Genomic DNA, 19,169 nt, shown 5'->3' with positions numbered 1-19,169 from the left:
CCTCCCACAGTCTAGAGAGATGGATTCTCTTCCTACACCATTTTTTTTTTTTTATCAGTTGAGGGAAGTGAGAAAACATACCAGTTGGTTCATCATCAATACCTAGCAAGTGGCTCCGGCAGAGATTACTGCCCATTTGCCCAGATTCCTCTTCCCTTGGCTTTATAACTACATTATCCAAAACCACAGCCACTAGCCACATATGGCTATTTGAGTATAAGTAAACACAATTTTGATCCTACTTTTAGTAGTCACATTTCAAGTGTTCTATAGCAACATATGGCTAGCAGCTATTGTATTAAATACACAGATATAGAACATTCCTACCATTGCAGGAAATTTTGTTGGATGGCCTAACAGAAGGAATATCTAAAAACATAGCTAAGAGTATATTTCCCAGCCTCCATTGCAGTAGGTGTGGCTACATGTCCAGATTCTCCCCAGGAAGGTATGCAAACATTTTAATCTGCCGTTTCTTTTCTTTGTGTCATTTTTTTTTATATTGAGCTATATATTTTCTCCACTCCCTTTTCCCTCCTCTCCCCTTCCACCCTACCCCCTGGTCCCCATGTTCCCAATTTACTCACGAGATCTTGTCTTTTTCCCTTCCTAGGTGGATCCATGTATGTCTCTCTTAGGATCTTCTTTGTTACCTAGGTTCTCTGGGGTTGTATTAATTCACCATTTTTTAACCCTGATTTTTATATAATAGCTGGCTTTTCTCTTCCATAGTCTGTCTACCTTTCCACCTAAATGCTCTAGGGATGGCAAGAACCCAGCTTCCAGAGTCACCATATGGAGAAAATGTCATATGCCTCTCCCATTTTTTTTTTTCTGAGACTGCTACATAATCCAGGAAACAAACAAAAAACCCAGCCTTCTACTGTATGTGAGCCATTGTATACATCTTGGTCTATTTGTTACAGCAATTTAGCCTATTGTAACAAATTCAGTATCACTGCTAGGATTTGAACACTGATAGCTAGAGTCTGGAGTCTACACTCTCAGTTACTACACATCTACCAGAAAGAGCTTCTTAACACACAACACTGACTCTCTCACTCTCCTACATTGGAAAGTCTAAAAGGGCTTTCAGAAAAAAGACAAAACAAAGTCCAAATTCCCTAATGTTGCTTCATCTGCATTTCAACCTTACATGTATTTTCATATTTTTTGTGTTTTTGCTTGGACCATTTCTGCCTCCAGCCTGGAATGCCCTTTCCCTAGTCATTCTTTGAAATTGGGTTCAAATATACCTTTCTCCATGGATGCAACCTCATCCCTACAGTTAGAATGAGTCACTCACTTTCTCAGTGGTTTTCTCATGTTTTCTTCGTCAGCATACAGGACATTCATTGGTGATGACGGTGTCTTGGTAATGATAGTCATTACTATGTAAGGGTCATGTTTCTTGGGGGTTTGTATATATTAATCCATTCAATTCCCACCATTCCCTTGGAAGTGGGTACTGTTATTGCCTCCATTTTGGAGATGGGAAAATAAGCACAAGACAGGCAGTCATTTGGTAGCTGGTAGTGTAATAGCTGGAATTGGTGTCCACACAGGCCAAGAACACAGTGAGTTTATCTGAACATATACCACCCCCTCCACAAGACAGAAGCTTGGTGAGGTCAGAGAGCACCAGAGTGCTATTTTGGATCCTCTGCAGTTCAGGTACAGGGTTACATATGTAAATAACCATTGCCAAAGATTATCATTTGAGCCCATTGCACAAGACCACATGATGGAGACCCCTTTAGTCTTTGTGACTGGCTGGTTCAGGGAAGCATCCCAGCCCTTTGGGAATCTACGCTTAGAAAACATGGGTTAGTCTGATCCTTACAATGCTCTAAGCTTCTGATAGAAAGCTTGTCCATGGGTCTATGACTTTCTAGTTCATTATCTTTAATAGTCCCTAGAATCAGCCAGAAGCCCAAGAAGTTCATTGTTCTGTTTGCTTCTTGCGGGAGTTAAAAACAAATGGGGACGGCTAAGGTTAAAGAGAAACCATCCTCATCTCCAATTGGAGCTTGGTCTGGAAACCTCAGCTGCCCATGCCTAATCCTCCCCTTCATCTGCTTAGTAGTTTTCAGCCAAATCCAGTCACACTGATGGCAAGCCTGAGTAGCTGGTCAGAGCATCCTAGCCCAAGTAGTTGGTCAGAGCATCCCAGAAGGCCACCCAAGCCCTAAGAGGCTTCAGGACCCCCAACTCTAGTCCTCTCCTTTCCAGCTGGGTAAGCAGAGTACCTAGCTCCTGAGGTCTCTGGGGAGCCTTGCTGTGGGCCAGTGGGCACAACTCGTAGGGTTTTATACAGCTTCCTTTAATTGATGAGGGCACTGGGGCTTGGAGAGAAAAGGTAAGTTGCTGGGATTCTTAGAGGCAGACCTCAAACCCAGGCGTATTGGCTATTGGCTTAAAACACTTTCTCAACCAATCAGAGTTGGATACTGGTAAAACTATGAACAGCAGGGCTCAGAGAGAAGGGGAAGGATCCATAGGACTTCTTTTAGGTGTTTATAAATATGTGGCAGCCAAATGATTACTATGTAGAGGCCATTATGTTTGTTTGTGGGTTATCCAAATCAGAGTAGGAACTTGTTGGACTTAATTTACCAACAAGATCACCTTGATTTCCTCAGCGTGCTTCTTTACCTGAAGTTGAGGATACCAGTTGTAGACCTCCCGTTCACCTGGTCCAGAGACTGGCACAGAGAAGCTGATCAAAGAAGGCCAATGCCTTTTGCCCCCTCCTTTACTAGACACTGCATACTGGGCAAACACTTCCTTCATCATACACTACAACTGTAGGCATTCAAGTTGCTCTGTCTACTTTTCATAGCAATTAAGAAAGATAAATTACATTAATTGGGATTCCACTTACCTTTTATTATCAAGACTAATATTTATGTTAATTACCAGATCTCAGATAAGGGTACCTGGGGAAATGCAGGTGAGCCTGGCTCCACAGTATAAGACACAATGCACAGCCATTTTGGAGAAACTATGAATTCTGATCCACTTTATCTCACAAGGCCTGGAATAAGGGCGAGCAAACACAGTGAATACATGTCTTAACTGCTCTTCCTACACTGCAGATGGAGCGCCTGTCCTGAATCTCACTACACGTGCATGGTGCAGATGACTGCAGAGCCAGGAACCAACACTTTATGACTAATAGCATTGTTTCACCTTCTAAACAGCCTGCATAAAAGGCCACCCATTAATAACTGCGGCAATTAGTAAAATTGTCATCAGTTTCTATTGAGAGACACAGACACACCCTCCTTCCACCTACGCGCTCTTCCTTGCCAGCGTACATTCAGAATAGACCTGGAGCAATAGCAGGCTGATTTTAACAACAGAAGCTGGTCTTTCATACTGAGATTGCTTGTTTTTCTGATCTAATGAAACACCTGGGATCGCAGAAGCCGAGGCTTGGAAAGGAGATAAAAGGTAACAGTCTAACCAGCCCCCACAGCAGGAAACAACTCCAAGATTCTGGTCAGGTGGGAATCCAGTTTTTGCTTGGACTGTTCCAATGGTAGAGCACTCAGTGGGTTTGCTGGCTGTCCAGTGCAGCCAGGGTGGGGGCTATTCTACACACTTAGTAAATCTTCACCACCCTGAGACAAAGCACCACTTTCCCCTCCTCCCTTGGCTCTTACTGATGGCTGGAAGTCCATGCATCCCATGTCCATCTAACAAAGGGGAACATCACCCCACACCCAAAGCTTATCCCCAGCTCTTTGAACCACGTGTTGTAGGCACTCTTCTCCCTCATCTAGAAAGCCCTTGTCACTCTGAAGATGTGATACCCACAATAGGATCTAGTCTTCTGGGTTTGATCAGATTTCCTGAGATAACCTTGGGTGCCAGAGTCCTGCTAATGCAGCACATCCTGACCTCAATAGTGTGAAGGTTGAGGGACCATGCAGTGAGCAAGGCCCACATCCAGGGCATACCAGTGGGTTAGAGCATGGGACATCTATGCCAGCTACCAGGCAATGAGGACTGACTAGTGGACACGTAAGTCATGGACAAGGTCTAGGCTGGAGTTATCCAAAAACTTGTAGCATTAAAAGCTATGAGACCAACTGGGAATGTAGATTCTATGTAGAGTCTAGACAGAAGGAGCCCCTGGGTACGATATTGTTAAGTGCTTGGGAGCTTGAGGAACGGGAAGTGAGCAGTACATTCGTGATGAATTTAAAAGGGCTTAAGACTTCTGGGCTAGAATCCTTTAGTGTCAGTGATGCCTACCTGTTTTGACAGAGCCTGCCATGGGTTCTGGCTCATAAGAGAAGTTCAGTATTTGTGGAGTACATGTCAAAAGAAGCAAAAGGAATGGTCATAATTGATTCTTCCCAGCTCTTCCTTCCTACAGATTTGCCAAGGCCAGCCTTCAACTTCTCCATTTCCTCTCCATGGCATCTGCTAAGAATCCCTGGTGGAGCTCTCCACTCCTAACCTCCCATCCTTCTCCATTCCAAACCAGCTGTCTGTGGTTCCTGGGGGAGTGCAGGGTGGAGTGAAAGTCCAGTGCTGAAGATTTTGCTTCATTGCCAGCAGGGAGGAAGGGGCGGCAGTGACAGGAGGCGACCTTGGCTACCCCCAACACTGGGGCAATGGGAAAAGGAACACTGTGCTGGGAAGAACTATTAATAACCCGTCATGGTCATAGAACGCAAGACAAACTCATTGGGCAGCTCAATTTTCTGCCTGTTAAAAGTCATTAGTGGTTCTGCGGGGGAAGCCAGAAAAAAAAGTTTTATATGGAACAATAAATTCCTCTATAAGCCACAGAAGCCCACAAATTTGCAGCTAATAAACCCACAAATGTGAGATGATTAAGAATGGGAGAGGAAGGAGTTCCTTGATACCCTGCCTCAAGAGGCCTTGTGGTCTGAGGAGCTGACAAGGGGCCAAGGGCAGAGAAATCAAGTTCTGCCTCTTAACTGGCTGAGTGGCCTTAGATAAGTCACCTTCTCTCTGCCTCGGTTTGTCCATTGTAACAAGAGGATGCACAGTTCCTGCCTGTCTTCCTCAACAAATGAGGGGGCAAGAAATGAGATGTGAGATGAACTAGCTATTGAAGAAAGGAAATTCCAATTTTCCTAAATAGAAGAAATTAATGTTAGAACCAGGATAAACTGGACAGGGTAGCTCACAACTGCAATCCCAGCACTCTGGGAGACTGAGGCAAGATGACTGCTATGAGTCTGAGGTCAGCCTAGACAACACAGACAGAACTTGTCTCAAGACAAAATAAAAACAACAAAAACTAGTGAAGTGACCTAATTTGCCCTGAGATACAAAACCAGAAAAGAGCAAGCCATGTGGCTTATCAGGTAAAGGTAATTGCTGCCAAGTCTAATGAATGGAGTTTGCTTCTCAGGAACCACATGGTAGAATTCCTGAAAGTTGTCCTCTGACCTGAACATGAATATTTGTACACATTCACACATGCATGCACATGCACAAACACGCATGCACACTCGAGCACACACACACAAAATACAATAAAACTGAGAGAGAAGAGAGAGAGAGAGAGAGAGAGAGAGAGAGAGAGAGAAATCAGAACAGATGAATGTGGTGACATACCTGTAATCCTAGCACTTGGGAGGCTGGTATAGGGTAATTGCAAGTTCAAGGCCAGCCTGGGCTACATAGCAAGGTCATGTCTAAAGAAAGGGAGGAAGAGACAGAAGAAAGAGAACAGACAGCAAAGTTTATTTAGCTCTCTGCCCATTCTCTGTCATGGAGCTTGCCAGCAGGGAGCCATAATATATGAACTGTATTCCCCCAAAGAGATCCCCAGCTCAGTCCTAACTGTTGGTACCTATGAAAGTGACCTTGGGTACAGCACCTGTGCAGGAAGAATCTAGCGAAAGGTCTCCAGATGTCAGCCTAGTTAATGGGGCAGACCCTAAACCCAGTGGTAAGAATTCCATAAGAGAAGGCACAAATACAGTTTTGTGAGAATGCAGACAGAGACTGGTGGATAGTCTTTAAGCCAATGGATGCCAAGGATTGCCAGCATCCATCAGAAGTGAGGAGAGAAGCAGAGAACACAGACTGCCTCAAACCCTACAGAGGTAACCAGTCCTGCCAACCACTTTATTGTAAACTTCTGACCTCTAAAACTGTAGAAGAATAAATTGCTGTTCTGTTAAGCCACCAAGTTTGTGGTAGTTTGTCATGGCAGCCACAGGAAACAATATAGTAGTCCTGAGAGCCTGAGAATTCTGATTCATCATAGAGTGGTGAGTCACAGCGTGGAGCCCTGTGGATTGATACCTCCAGGTAGCACCCTCCCCGCCACCTTCAGACACATTCCAGCCAACACTAAGTGGTGAGTAGGGAAGAGAAAGCCAACATCAACTAAGCACCTGTGGTGCTCCTAAGGCTGCACAGAGTCACCTTATTTAATATGAACTTTGCAATGCCCTCTGGGTTGTAACATGTTGGCCTCATTCTCTACTAGTGACAGCTGAAGCTTTTGAGAAGTCAGGTGACTTGAGCATGCCACTCATTAGTGGCAGTGTCAAGTCTGCTGATTCTAGTCTAACCCTTGCTCCTCTCTGGAATGCCCCAAGCCCTGGAAGAGTCTTGGTGGCAATCGCCTGATGTTCTGTTCCAGATGAAAGGCTGGTGGTCAGCCCAATGCAGACAAGTGGCCAGACACTTCCAGGGCCAATTCCAAGTGAGTTGAGAGTGAAACCTGTTGATACTTGTGGTTTCAATGACAAAGAGACAGGAGTGCAATTTGTAGCCACAGCTACTGTTGAAGTAAGAATGTCCTTTGGAAACATCAGTGAAATGTCAGTAGAGGAGGCTTGACGGGCAATGCACAGTTTTGTACTTCAGGATGGAATTCTATAAAGTCCCGCCCTATCTGCCGCACTTCCTAGCCCCGTGTTGAATCCTGCTCCTGATTAGAGAAGAAGCCAGGAGGCTTCTGTTCTCACTCAGGCTCAGGCTCTCTTCCAGAGGAAAATGTCCAGCCAGCCTGGGCTCCACCTGAACCAGATTTGTTTAACAAGGTCATAACAAGGCCCAGAAATCATTGCCTGGGCTTGAGAAATTGGGGTGCTATAGTTTAGAACCACCCTCACCCTAGGTTCTGCTAAGATACAGGCATCGAGTACCCAGACATGAGGAGTAAAGGTGGGACCCTTTGGGATGGAACTGGGGGTTGTCAGGGTAACATAGCTGCCTGTATTTCCCAAACTTGAAATCCCAATGATTGACCAAGGTGCCTTGGCACCTGTTTCAAGGAGAATCTTCCTGAAAGTTTTTTTCATCTGGATTTCTTTTATATCTCAACCTACATATCTAGGGAGTCCTGGAACTGATGCCCTTGTGGGTACTAGTACCTTTAATGGTCTAGCGTGAAGACACGACACACTACTCCTGAGATGGAGGGTTAGTCCATCTCTGTTTTGGAGTTTCCCCAAAGTGGTCGTCACCGTCACCGTGGGCAATCCAAGGCCTGTGGATGCAGGACAGAGCAAGCCTGGTCTGCCTGTGGCTGAGGCTTCTTGGCAAGGTTTGGAATAGTGATGACCACATTGGGAGAAGCATTCCTTCTGGCAATGCCAGGATCCCCAGAGAGCAGCAAGGTTTGTTGTTAAGAGCTTTGTGATTTTGCCCAGCAGCAGAGGGCATAACAGAGTCCCACTTGAGACTCTACCCAAAGCTTCTTTAGAATAAAGAGTGTGTGGTACATGACTTGTTTGCCCTTTTTCTGTTTGGTTTTGTTTGAGACTGAGTCTCATGTATCGTAGGCTAGCCTTGAACTCCCGAGCTTCCCACCTCTGCCTTCCCATCACATCCAGCTGTGGTAGCCTCTTGTACAAGTGAAAGAAGCGGGGCTCCCAGAAGTGAGAACATGTGCTTTTGCTGGTCCAGCCTACAGAAGCAGAACTGACAGCTTGGCCTTCATTGCTGAGAGACTGAGAGAGGCAGGGTTGTCCAGGTGCATTTCGTGGAGCACGTATCTGTTGCGTTGATATGAGGAGAGGGGTCTATATGGAGAGAGGATGGCAGAGGGTGTTTGCTGTGTTGTGTGTGCTGCATGTGTCTAGTTTGGGAGCCTGTGTGGCCACGCATGTACGTGCCCGCACCTGGCCCCTCCTCCCAGGTGGTAAAGCTGGGGGCTGCTCTCCCTCTGAAGAGAAGGCTGCAGAGGAGCCAAACCACAGCTTGAGCCAAACCACAGCCTGGGCTGTGGGGGTTTGATCTTCCCTCTGCTGCCAGAGATGAGAGAGGTCTAAGTGGCAGAGATTTACAGAGCCCGAGGGAGAAGTACCCTTCCAGCAAAAAGTACACATGAAAGCTCCCGAGTAATAGCCAAGGCTGCTGAGTGCGCCAATTATGCAACAATTAAAAGACTTGACTATCATTTCTTTCCCCTTTCATTCTCCCAGCCGCTCCTCCTCCTCCACATCTGCCTTCCCCTGCAGGCTCCCCGAAAAATGCTCTGGGGAACAGAAGAGAAAGAACAGCCCCCCCCCTTTTTTTAAATTGGAGATCAAAAGTTGGAAGAAGGGCTTGCTCTTCAAGGGTGGGGAGGAAACAGGGTGTCATAGACACAAAGCCTCAGACGAAGGGTTGGGGAAGGAAATGGGAGAGGAGGGCGTGGTCTGACTGTATGTCTGACAGTCCCTGCAACAACTTTATATAACCCAGTGACATTATGTGAGATAGTTTAGAAAACTAAGACTCTCTAGTAGGCAAATGGCTGAGCTCACCCAGCTGGGAGAACTGGCAGTATGGGCTCCAGGTTGCTTGCTGCCAAGGGATTAACCACTGGGTTTTTTGTCTCCACACTGTAAAGATTGGAGGACTTTTCCTCATCTCTTGGTCTTGGCTTTCCCATCTGCAAGGTGGGCATAGCCTGGGGGCCTTGTGTGTTGAGGCCAAGATAGATGAAAGAGACAGTGGGTGCTTAGCGGCAGGCCTGCTCTATAATTCAGCCAGCAGCAGCTGAGCCAAATGCCCCGCATGGCAACACAGTGGCTAATTGAGAAAGAGTTAGGCAGTGTGCCCCAAAAGTGAAGAAACAGCTGCTTGTTGGCTTTTTTGAGGTGCCAACCCACACCCAGTATCTATGCCCCCATCCTCACCTGATTTCCCAGCAGAGCTAAACAGCCCACATTCCAGGATGGGTGATGGTGAGCTCCCTCCTGCCCTGCAGCTCCCAGCACCACCCTGGAGCTGAGCTTCTCTAGGGAGTCTCCAAAAACCTAGCACACAGTAGGTTCACCCAATTCGAATTTGACTGATGATAGGATAACAAGGCACTCTCCTAAGGATTTCTGTTTGCTCATTTCTGTTTGCTCCTGGTCTGCTCTGTGTACACCTGGGAGGAACCATCATCCTGGAGGAACGATGCAGCCTTCCTGGAAATGAACTTTCTCTTATGAATATTTAGGGGAGTAGACTGGCCTGTTTTCACTGTCCGGCCATCAGTGACAGCTATGGAGGAGGAACACATAGTCCAAGCTTACACAATAGGAAGAACAGAGAGAATGTTCTGAGTCCAGTCCCACACTACACTCCTTGGTATACAGTTGGCAAAACAGTCTGGATGCCAGGAGAACTGAGCCCACCTCTACCATTTCTCCTGCGACGCACCGAGCACAAGAAAGCAGCAGCCATGTTCCTAGGAACCATCCCAACAGGAAATAAGATGTGACTAGGTATGAGCCTCTCATCTGTTTCCCCACACAACCCACAGAGTCTGTAGCCAAGGCCTCTTGGGGTAGAGTGTACGCAGTGGTTTTTTCCAGCATGTTGCTTCCCAGTCTCAGCACATCTTCCAGAATTTTATCCTCTGCTGCTTTGGATTCCTAAGACTCCCTCACCTCAGGAGCAGTGTCGGGGGAGGGGAGGCGGCTGCAAATGGGGGCTTGCTTATAACTAGAGAAGGTGCTTCAAGGGGAACTGTGATCAACTCCTGATGCCATAAGCCTTTCCCCACCCTCAGTGACTCATACTTGTGGTGACTTGGGCCTCTCCTCTCCCAGAGCCCCCAACCCCATGTCCTGCACCAGGTGGCCCTGGCAGCCAGTTCCCTCGGGGGAGCCGAAGACCCCAGCTGGCATGACCAGTCACTCTTGCAAAGCCTAGATGATTGTTTGCACAGTGGGGCCCACTCAGCCCACTCTGCAGGGGCTGGCAGGCCTCCAGAGGAAGTGATGGGAGGGCTTGGGTGCATTCTGACCTTAACTGAATTCCTGGATGATGATGTGTGAATAATATGGCTTTTTAAGAGTCAACAGCTTGGGTGCTTTTTATAGGCGGGCTGAGGTGCTGAATGGGCCATCTCCCCATTAATCACTTCGCTAGTTAGATCAGCTGGCAAACAGTCCTGACATTATTCTGTGGTATTCTCTTCCTTCTGTCAGCAGCCACCCTTAAGCAGACATCAAAACTGCCATCAAGTCAGTCCCAGCCCTACCCCCAAGCCTTCCAGTCTCCAAGATTCATGTCCTAGTTCCTCTGACTTCTGCTAGCTCTTTCATTTTTGTGCATTATCTGACATCTCTGCTGGCAGGGGTCTTGCATGCCTGTTCCCTGGGCCATTTGGAGCCACTGCAGAGCACTCTGTACCCACCTGAAGGGAGAAGGAATTTATACTGAGTGACATCTCAGAGCAAAGTCCCAGGAGGGACACAAGGGTGACAAGCCTGGGGCCAGATCATACCCTGCTGGCCCTTCCTAAACCCGAACCCCTACTCTAGTTACAGGTGTCATCACCAAGCGGGCTAGGACTTCAGCGGGATCTCCCACTCACAGTGTCTCCAGGTTATGCAGCCCCTCGAAGCTGTGGGTTCCCACATGCTGGATGAGGTTGTTATGCAGATGCCTGTGTGGGAAGAAGAGACACATCAGAAATGGTGGCACAACCTCAGGGCCAGCCAGGGTGGATGAGTGTACCCAGCAGCAGGAGCAGCAAAGCACAAACAGAATGACCTCAGTGGTCTAACCCCTTTCCTCAAGGACAGGCAAATCAGCCAAGACCCATTCCTGAAGCCACAAATGCCAAGGCAGGCTTGACCATGAGCTAAATACCTTTTTGCCTCCCTAGCGAAGGAACTGGGAAGAGGAAAGCCCAAGCAAGGCTACAGCAAGCTCTGACTAAGCACTGATGTCATAGGGGTTCACATCTGAGGCTTCTTCTCTGGCCTTGCATCGTAGGACCCAGCCAGCCTGACTCAGTGGCCAGACGTTCATAGAGGAGCCAGCAGCAAACCGCTGCAGACAACATATAATTAAAGGCTAAGCTTTGTTACAACTGGAAAGAGCTGTGGTCATGCTGAGTGAACTGGGAGGCTGGTGAGGCTGAGGCAGCAAGGAAGGCCTGGCAGAGGCAGCTATCCTCAGCTGGGCCTTGACAGGCCATCTGCATGAGCAGAGGGAAGGGATTCCAGGCAGAGATGGGAGGCGGGAAGTTGCATAGGCTCTCTGTCTGTGCAGGCCTTGGCAAGAACAGTTGTGAGTAGAAAAGGGGAAAGTTTGGGAGAGATTCCCAAGGTAAATAGTTCACCAAAAGTAAGATGGAATTGATCAGAAATAATCAAACCAAACTCCAAAACACCTGAACCCTCATGAGGAGCAAAAAGTTGAGAAAGGCACACAACCTTGTGCAGATAGATACACTGAAAACCTGTGGCCAAACAGACAGTTTGGAAGTCTGCATCAGTGCTTTCTCCAGAGAATAAGCAGATGAGAAAACAAAATATGAGATTGCTCCCTAAAAAATAACCCCTCGCTTGTGAGAACTAACCATGCAAATATTCTTGTTTTTCTACCCTACTCTGCCTTCCAAAGGGAACAGGTGAATGAGAAAAACCAAAGCTTGAGGCTACTCGTTAAGTAGGTTCGAGCCTGGGGCACTGGGGTAGAGGGAGTGAATGCCATACTTAAAGAGAGGAAGCAGCCCTAGGTGGTCAACCCAAGACTGGCCACCACCTCAGAGCATGCTGCTTCTCTCACCCACCCCACCAGGGTACAGAAAATGGGACAAAATCTACTTCTATGGACTTAATGCACATATGACAGGTTGGAGGGCACAAGCAGGAGGGCCTAGAGATGATGTGTTGGAGCAGAGCTTTGTGAGAGAGTTCCAGAGGAAAGAAATCACAGGATGACAAAGGGAGGGGATCGTAAGAGACATCAAAGTTCCAAGCCCTAAAGAAAATACAATTAGTGCTGAGTGTGGCCTTGAAACCCTGGAATGCTGGCACTTTGAAAGTAAAGGCAGGAGGATCAGGAGTAAAGTTATTCTTGGCTACACAGTGAGTTGGAGGCTAGCCTGGACTACATGCTTCCCTGTCTCAAAAAAATTAAAATCAATGAATGAGGAATAGAAGGAAACTGACCACAGTTGCCTTCTGCTACAAAACAACAGAAATGATATTTCAAGCCAAAAATAAAAAATTGAATGAAAGGAAACATGACATTGTAGGTTAAGGTAGTGAAGCTAAGGCCCCAAACTGCATTATTAACATATATGGTATATAATAGATGTCATATATGTTATATAATTATATCTGAGCTAATCAATTTGAAACAAGGAACAGAGAATGCAGTGGTGAAAGCTGACTTATATCAGAAAGAAAACTGGGCTCAAGGCTGGAGAGATGACTCAATAACGAAGAACATTTGCTGTTCTTCCAGAGGACTCGGATTCAGTCCCCATCATCCATAACGGGCCGCTCAAAACCACATGCAACTCCAGCCTCAGGGGATCTGACGCCCTCTTCTGGTTTCTGTGAGCACTGCATGCACATGGGACACAAACATACATTTGGGCACACACACTTGAAAATAAGATAAAGAAAAAGAAAGCTGGACACACTCAGGGTGGGCATGGCAGAGGGAAAACAACGGTTAAAATAGTTAAAAACCAAGCGATGTGGGGGTACATCAGTAACTGAGGTCTTTCAAGGAAAGGATTCCCAACAGGAGGCTGAAGATACAATAATACAAAAAAAATTCTCTAGAAGAAAGAACAGAATTCGCCCCTCAAAGGCATCCATTGTTCCGGGAAAATTAGATGCAGAACTTTCTACACTGTGGCATATTTGAGTTACGCTGTTAAAGTTCAAGAATTTACAAACATCTTTAGGCAGAAAAGGGAAATCACTTATGAGGGGTAAAAAGCAGGCTGGCTGGCAAAGATGTTGCTGAGTTGTGAGGGCGCTCAACCAGAGCCATCCAGCTAGGCAGGGAGAGCCAAACTAGGCTCTGTTCTCCCATCCCCCATCTGCTCCACCAGGTCCCAGTAAGGAAGACAGACCCTCCCCCAAATTCAGGAATCTTCTGGTCTTGTAGGAGAACAGCCCTTCTGAAAATAAGCTCTCTTCTCTTACCAAGGCTAGGTAATTTTTCCTATTTCCTTCACCCCTCTATCCCAGCTGTCACCAAATGCCGTTCGATCGGCTTCCCAGGCCCTCTCCTCCTCCCCATTCAGCTCCTCCTCAACTTTCTAGACCTCTAGCTCTAGGCCTCTCCCTCTCTCCTTTGAACTACCCATTCAGCTCTAGAGTTCTGGCACCTCTGGTAGCCCAGCCAGGGGTCTAGGCTGGGGCTCACAAGATTATATATGGGACATTACCAGACATTCTACTTAGTGTTGTTTCTGGTGCCACCAATGTGGAAAGGGTTCCTACATGTCAGAGCAGCACCAGAATGCAGGCTTTGATGGAGGGCGCCCGTCCCTCCCATCACACCTGCCTGCCTGTATCTCCTGACAGGCTTCCATCCACCCCTCAGGCTTTTCTGTTTTGTTACTTTGAGATATGGTCTCACATACCCCATGCTGGTCTCTAACTTGCCATCCTCCTGCCGCAGCCTTCCAAGTTGTAGAATTATAGGCACAGGCACACACCACATAGCCTACCCCTTGGTTTTTAACTAACTTTTTTCTTGCTTCCTCTTGTGGTTATTCTTCCTTATCTGCCTCCTGGGCTTCCCCACAGCTCATCTCAAAGTCCCAGGACAGCATCCTCCGGCCTTCTTTACCTTCAACATCACTACCTGCTCAAAACTTTTCCTTCACACACTAATAAAAGACAGAGGAGTGATGCTTCTAGCCTCACCCTGTGCCAAGGGACCTGGTCTGTGTCACCTTTGGTCCTTTGTACAAGTTTTCTCCTTTAATCCCTTGTCCTTTCAGTGGGACCCCACACCTTGTAGACCTATATTGGGCTTGAATTTCATGCCAGCTTCCCAACTCCCAGCCAAGCCTTGAAGTCATCTATGACTCCTTTTCAACTTGGTCTTCCTCCCTGTGAAAACCTCTGAGACAGCTCAGTTCTTCTCCAATATGCCTCTTACAGTAGCATCCTCCCACTCATCCATCCCAAACTGAACTTTGATAAACGAGAGCCTCAGACCTGATTTTCCTCTCTCTGTTTTCCCATCTGTCCTTTACTTTAACCATCCCAATATATCCCATTAATGTTTGCTTGAAAACCTGTAAGCTTCCCTCCACAACTGGGAAATAAAAGCCAGAGTCTTCCCTCTGTCATTGTCTGTCCCCAGAGTTACCTCTTCAGCCTCCCCTCAAGCCCCTCCCCCCCCCCACTCTACAAGGATTCTCTGCTACAGCTGGATGGCCCCATTCACCAACAGCTGACAGTGCCTGACTCCTCCTCCATGTCTTAATGCCCTAATTCTCTTTTCTTGTCCAATCCCATTATCTCTCCATGTCCAGCCCCAGTCCTGCCTCCCCAGTGAAGCTTTCTTCCTACCCACCCATAGCTGTGTGGCCTCTGCTCCTGTGCTATGATTCTGTCTCTACCACCTAAGCTATAGCAGCAAAAGTCATATAACTGCCTTGATTATCTTTCCTCACAGAGGAAACTAGCCTGTAAGTTCCTGCAGGCCAACAGCTCTGTCTCATTCTTCTGTGACCTTGACCGAGCACCACCCCTCACACACACACACTGTAAATGCATATTGTTGCCCATGTAGCAGGGCCCGTCATAAAGTTCTCATTTTTCCAGTCATCTTGTCTGTCACAGAGACTTGACCCCATTCCCATATGAGGTCACAGGGATATCACCAAAGCTAAAACCAACCACACTGACTCCCAGAAGGATGGAGGGTATGGCCATTCCAATAGAAGGAAATACTCCATTGGGGACATTCATATTCACTTTCTAAGTTCCAGAAACAGAACAATGAACAAATAAATTACTACCTACATCTTCATCTCTCACATGGAACTAAGCATCATTCTTTCACGCTGGCCTAGAAAACCACAGCAGATATCCAAGAACAAAGGAGGCAATGCTGCCATTTAGCAGAGTCACTAACATACATGTTCCTGCAGCAATTAGTATGTAACCCAGAGCAATTACACATGACCTCCAAGCCCTTAGTAATTAGACTATGAACTTACCAATCATTCATAGCAATTAGCTAGAAGCTAATTTGCACTGTAAAGTTCCCACTAGGAAGGCAGAGTTAACCCCAGCCCCTATCCCTGCCAGGGATGCTATCTCCCAGGTAATTACCCTGCTGGGGCTTTGACATCTAATTACATGCGATGGCCTTTCCTGCTTCTTTAGGCCTGCAAAATTAGATGGGTTTATTCTATCCCTATGCCAAAGCATACGACTGCATCTTTTGGTTGTCAAAAGGTGGTGGGGATTACTTAAGAAACTCTTGATTTATATTCCAATTAACATGAAATGCTATTCTGTTTTCTGACTATAGTAATATTTCTGTTTTCTGATTATAATGATGCTTAGTCCCTTTAGTGACCTTCAGAGTATACTTCTATAAGCTTACTGTCACCTGGCTTTGAGATCATCCTATGGATGACTCCATAGGATAACACAAGTGATGGTCATATCATAATCTACAGAGAAGGAACTGAAATGAGAAGGTTTGACAACATGCAAAGAAAGCAAAGCTCCTGACCCAAGAGGAGGAATTATGCAGCTTCCCATGCCCGCAGGTGGTGGGGACCAAAACAGCACTCACAGCACCACAAGACTGGTGAGGTTCTGGAAGGCATAGTCCGGAATGCGGCGGATGTGGTTGAGAGCCAGGGTCATGGCCTGTAGTGCAGGAAGGTTGTTGAGGGCTCTGACAGGGATCTCGGTGAGTGCATTGTCATCCAACCAGAGGTGGCGGAGAGAGGACAGCCCCTCAAAGCTCCTCTCGGGAACCAGGGAGATGAGGTTTGCATCTAGGCGCCTGGTGGAAGGAAAAGAGGATGGAGAAGGATCAGTTCATCGCAGGTTGCAGATCAAGTTTTTGGATGCACTGGGCTTGGAAAGCCAGGCCCCCAACAGCACTCTGCACTCTCAAGTACCACTTATCATGTACCCCACCTTTTCAAGTTCCCATATACCAACCCCACAATTCTTGATCTTTGTGGCATTTCTATTTATAATTCCAACTGCTCCTCTCAGATTCAACGTAGAAGCCATCGCCCATCTGTGATACCCAGTATTTCCCCTGCATCCTTAGCTCCTCTGACCTGACTTTGACATTTCCCCCAACCCTGTCCACCCCAAGGATATATAAGGGACTTGTCCCCTGCACTGGCAGAAGGGAAAATCTATACCTTCTAGACATAAACAAAGAAAAATGCCTCTCCAAAGATGTAAGCCATTCTCTGTGAGCCATCCCTAGCTCCACCTGTTCCTTAACCCCTCTGCCACAGCCCTGGGACTCTCTGATAAGTTAATGACCTATGGAAGGTCCAAGCTTGCCATAGGTAAAACCCTTTCTAGTGGGAATAAGAATGGCCCCCATAGGCTCGTATATTTGAATGCTTAGTCTTCAGGAGTGGCACTATTTGAAAGGATTAGAAGGATTAAGCAGTCTGACCCTGTGGAGGTCAGAAGAGGGCTCTCTCAGGTCTCTCTCTCTCTTTCTCTCTGCCCACAGACCAGAATGTAGCTCTCAGCTACTGTTCCAGCGACTATCTGTATGGTGCCATGCTCCCTGCCATGCTGATAATGCACTAAACCTCTGAAACTGTAAGCCAGTTCCCAGTTAAATGCTTTCTCCTATAACAGTTGCATTGAACATGGAGTTTCTTCACAGCAAAAGAATAGTGACTAAGACATCCTTCATTTGCGGTTTCTCAGAACAGGTATACAAAGGATGGGTGACCGTGTGCACAGAGATTCCAGGGCACAAAACATTTGATATTTTTGTGCCCTAGAAATCTCAATAGCTCAGCAAAATAGAATGTCCGATTAGTTTTTCCCAGGTGTGCCCAAGCCATGAGATGCTACTGTTTCTGCCTCCTAGTCTGGGGCTTACATAAAAACTCTGTTATCCTGTACAGCTGGTCCCATGGAGCAAAGGCAAGCTGATCTGTGTCAAGCTCTTGAATGCCTAGACTTTGCTATCTTAAGGGGTTTTAGCCCTGAGCCATGACTCTCTCACACAGATCTCTGGTACCCAAATTATGGAAACCTTAGGTCTTGTTCACAAAGATTGAAGTCCACAGTCCTAAACCCAAAGGAGAATTGTTTGACTGAAAGAGTGGAAAGAAGTGGTTTTCTTTTATGAGCTTTTCTGTCTCTTGCCTGAGTTACCAGTGCTATCCCCGATAATCTCATGCATCCTGGAAGCTTGGCCAGGCCAGGCTGACACTTTGGTTATGAGGACAAAGGACTAGCTTACAGGCTTCCTCCCACCACATCAAGCATAGATTGGCGGCAGATACTGAATTCTGTCCTTAGGGGTCAAGAGACCCCATATAAAAATAAAAATGCTGTTAGTGCTGTATATGAGGATTATGTCAGCTAGCCTGATTAAATATATAATATGTATAGATTGAGTGTAGGGGTGCATCTTTCCGGGGAGGTACAAATTCAACCAAGGGAGCTGGGGCAAGGGCTGGCACAACAGTGACACCATGGTGGAAAGCACGGCTTCCTGTGTGGCCCACCTGTGTCCTCCCCAAGACCCCCAAGGGCTAAGTCACTCAACTAGAGCCAAAGACAACCGCGTGCCTCCCATTATGTGATGCTGGCTCCTGTTCACCTACATAAGGAGACAGGAAGTGAGACAGGATTGGGGGTGGGGGTGGCTTTTAATCCTGTAAGCCTAGAATAGATGGAAGTCCCTTACAAAAAAAATCTTGTTTTTCATTTACTATGTAACCACACATGGGAGCACTATGAATTTCCAGTCACTGCTCCCATGCCCATGCAGGGCGCCAGTCATTGAGAGCCCTGGAACTTTGGGAGCCAGACTCCAGGTCTCCAGATCCAGGCTCTCCTAGAATGCAGAGGGGAACCACAGGTGTTTGTAACTCTGTCCCTCCTCCTGCTTAGAAGGTCCAACAGGTAAGGAAATTTGGTAAATGGGAATTGGCAAGGGAGAAGGTGGCCTGGCTGTGCCCTGACCAAAGGGAGTAGAGGACCTAAAAGAGGGCAGGTTGCAGCGGAGGAGTTCCAGATTAGACAACAGGAAACAGTCTACAAACGGTGATCCAGAAGAGCAATTGTCAAAACTCAACCACATTATATGAGAACCCAAAGGATGCTGGGCTCGCTTATATCACTCCAGGATCTTGATACCCTATTAAAGGAAATGACAAATAGAGTATCAGGTCTGGAACTCAAATTCAGAGGGTGTACTAGTCTGACTCCCCCGAAGTGATGAGAGGGGCTTGGGGTGTGGCTGTTTGTAGAGTACTTGCCTAGCATGTTCAAAGTCCTGGGTTCAGTCCCCCAATACTACATAAAACTTATAGTAGTTCACACCTGTAATCCCAGTGCTCCAAAAGTAGCGGCAGGAAGGTCAGTTCAAGTTAATTCTCAGTTACATAGTTTGTGGTCAGCCTAGGCTAAGAGGGACCTTGTTTCAAATAAACAAAAATAGGTAGGTAGGTAGATAAGATTGATAGATGGATAGATAGATGATAGATAGATAGATAGGCAGACAGACAGACAAATAACAAAACAAAGATGTGTCTCTCAGCTGTAGGAAACCAGAAGCTCTTACAGGCACAGGGGAGTAGATGGATATAAGGGAAACTTTCTGGAACGTTTTCCTCTATGGGCTACTAGCTGACTCATGAAATCATCAGAGATTTTTATAGGTTCATTAATTTTTTTTTAAACATACACTAGGGTTTTGCTGGCATGCATGTATGTCCATATGCATGTAGTGTC

At 46.8% G+C, this 19,169-nt stretch overlaps 1 protein-coding gene across 1 annotated transcript in view; it reads right to left on the bottom strand.

Annotated features, from left to right (window-relative positions):
• Positions 1-19,169, bottom strand: part of Lgr6 (leucine rich repeat containing G protein-coupled receptor 6) — a 116,654-nt gene that overhangs the window by 27,485 nt on the left and 70,000 nt on the right. The window contains exons 5-6 of the mRNA XM_027417534.2: positions 16,009-16,224; positions 10,805-10,876 (exon numbers count right to left, since the gene is read on the bottom strand). Of these exons, the coding sequence (XP_027273335.1) occupies positions 10,805-10,876; positions 16,009-16,224 (288 nt within the window). The remainder of the gene's footprint in view (positions 1-10,804; positions 10,877-16,008; positions 16,225-19,169) is intronic.

The sequence above is a fragment of the Cricetulus griseus genome, chromosome 5 (assembly GCF_003668045.3).
Source record: "Cricetulus griseus strain 17A/GY chromosome 5, alternate assembly CriGri-PICRH-1.0, whole genome shotgun sequence".
NCBI lineage: Eukaryota > Metazoa > Chordata > Mammalia > Rodentia > Cricetidae > Cricetulus > Cricetulus griseus.
This window is presented reverse-complemented; position numbering and strand designations above follow the sequence as displayed.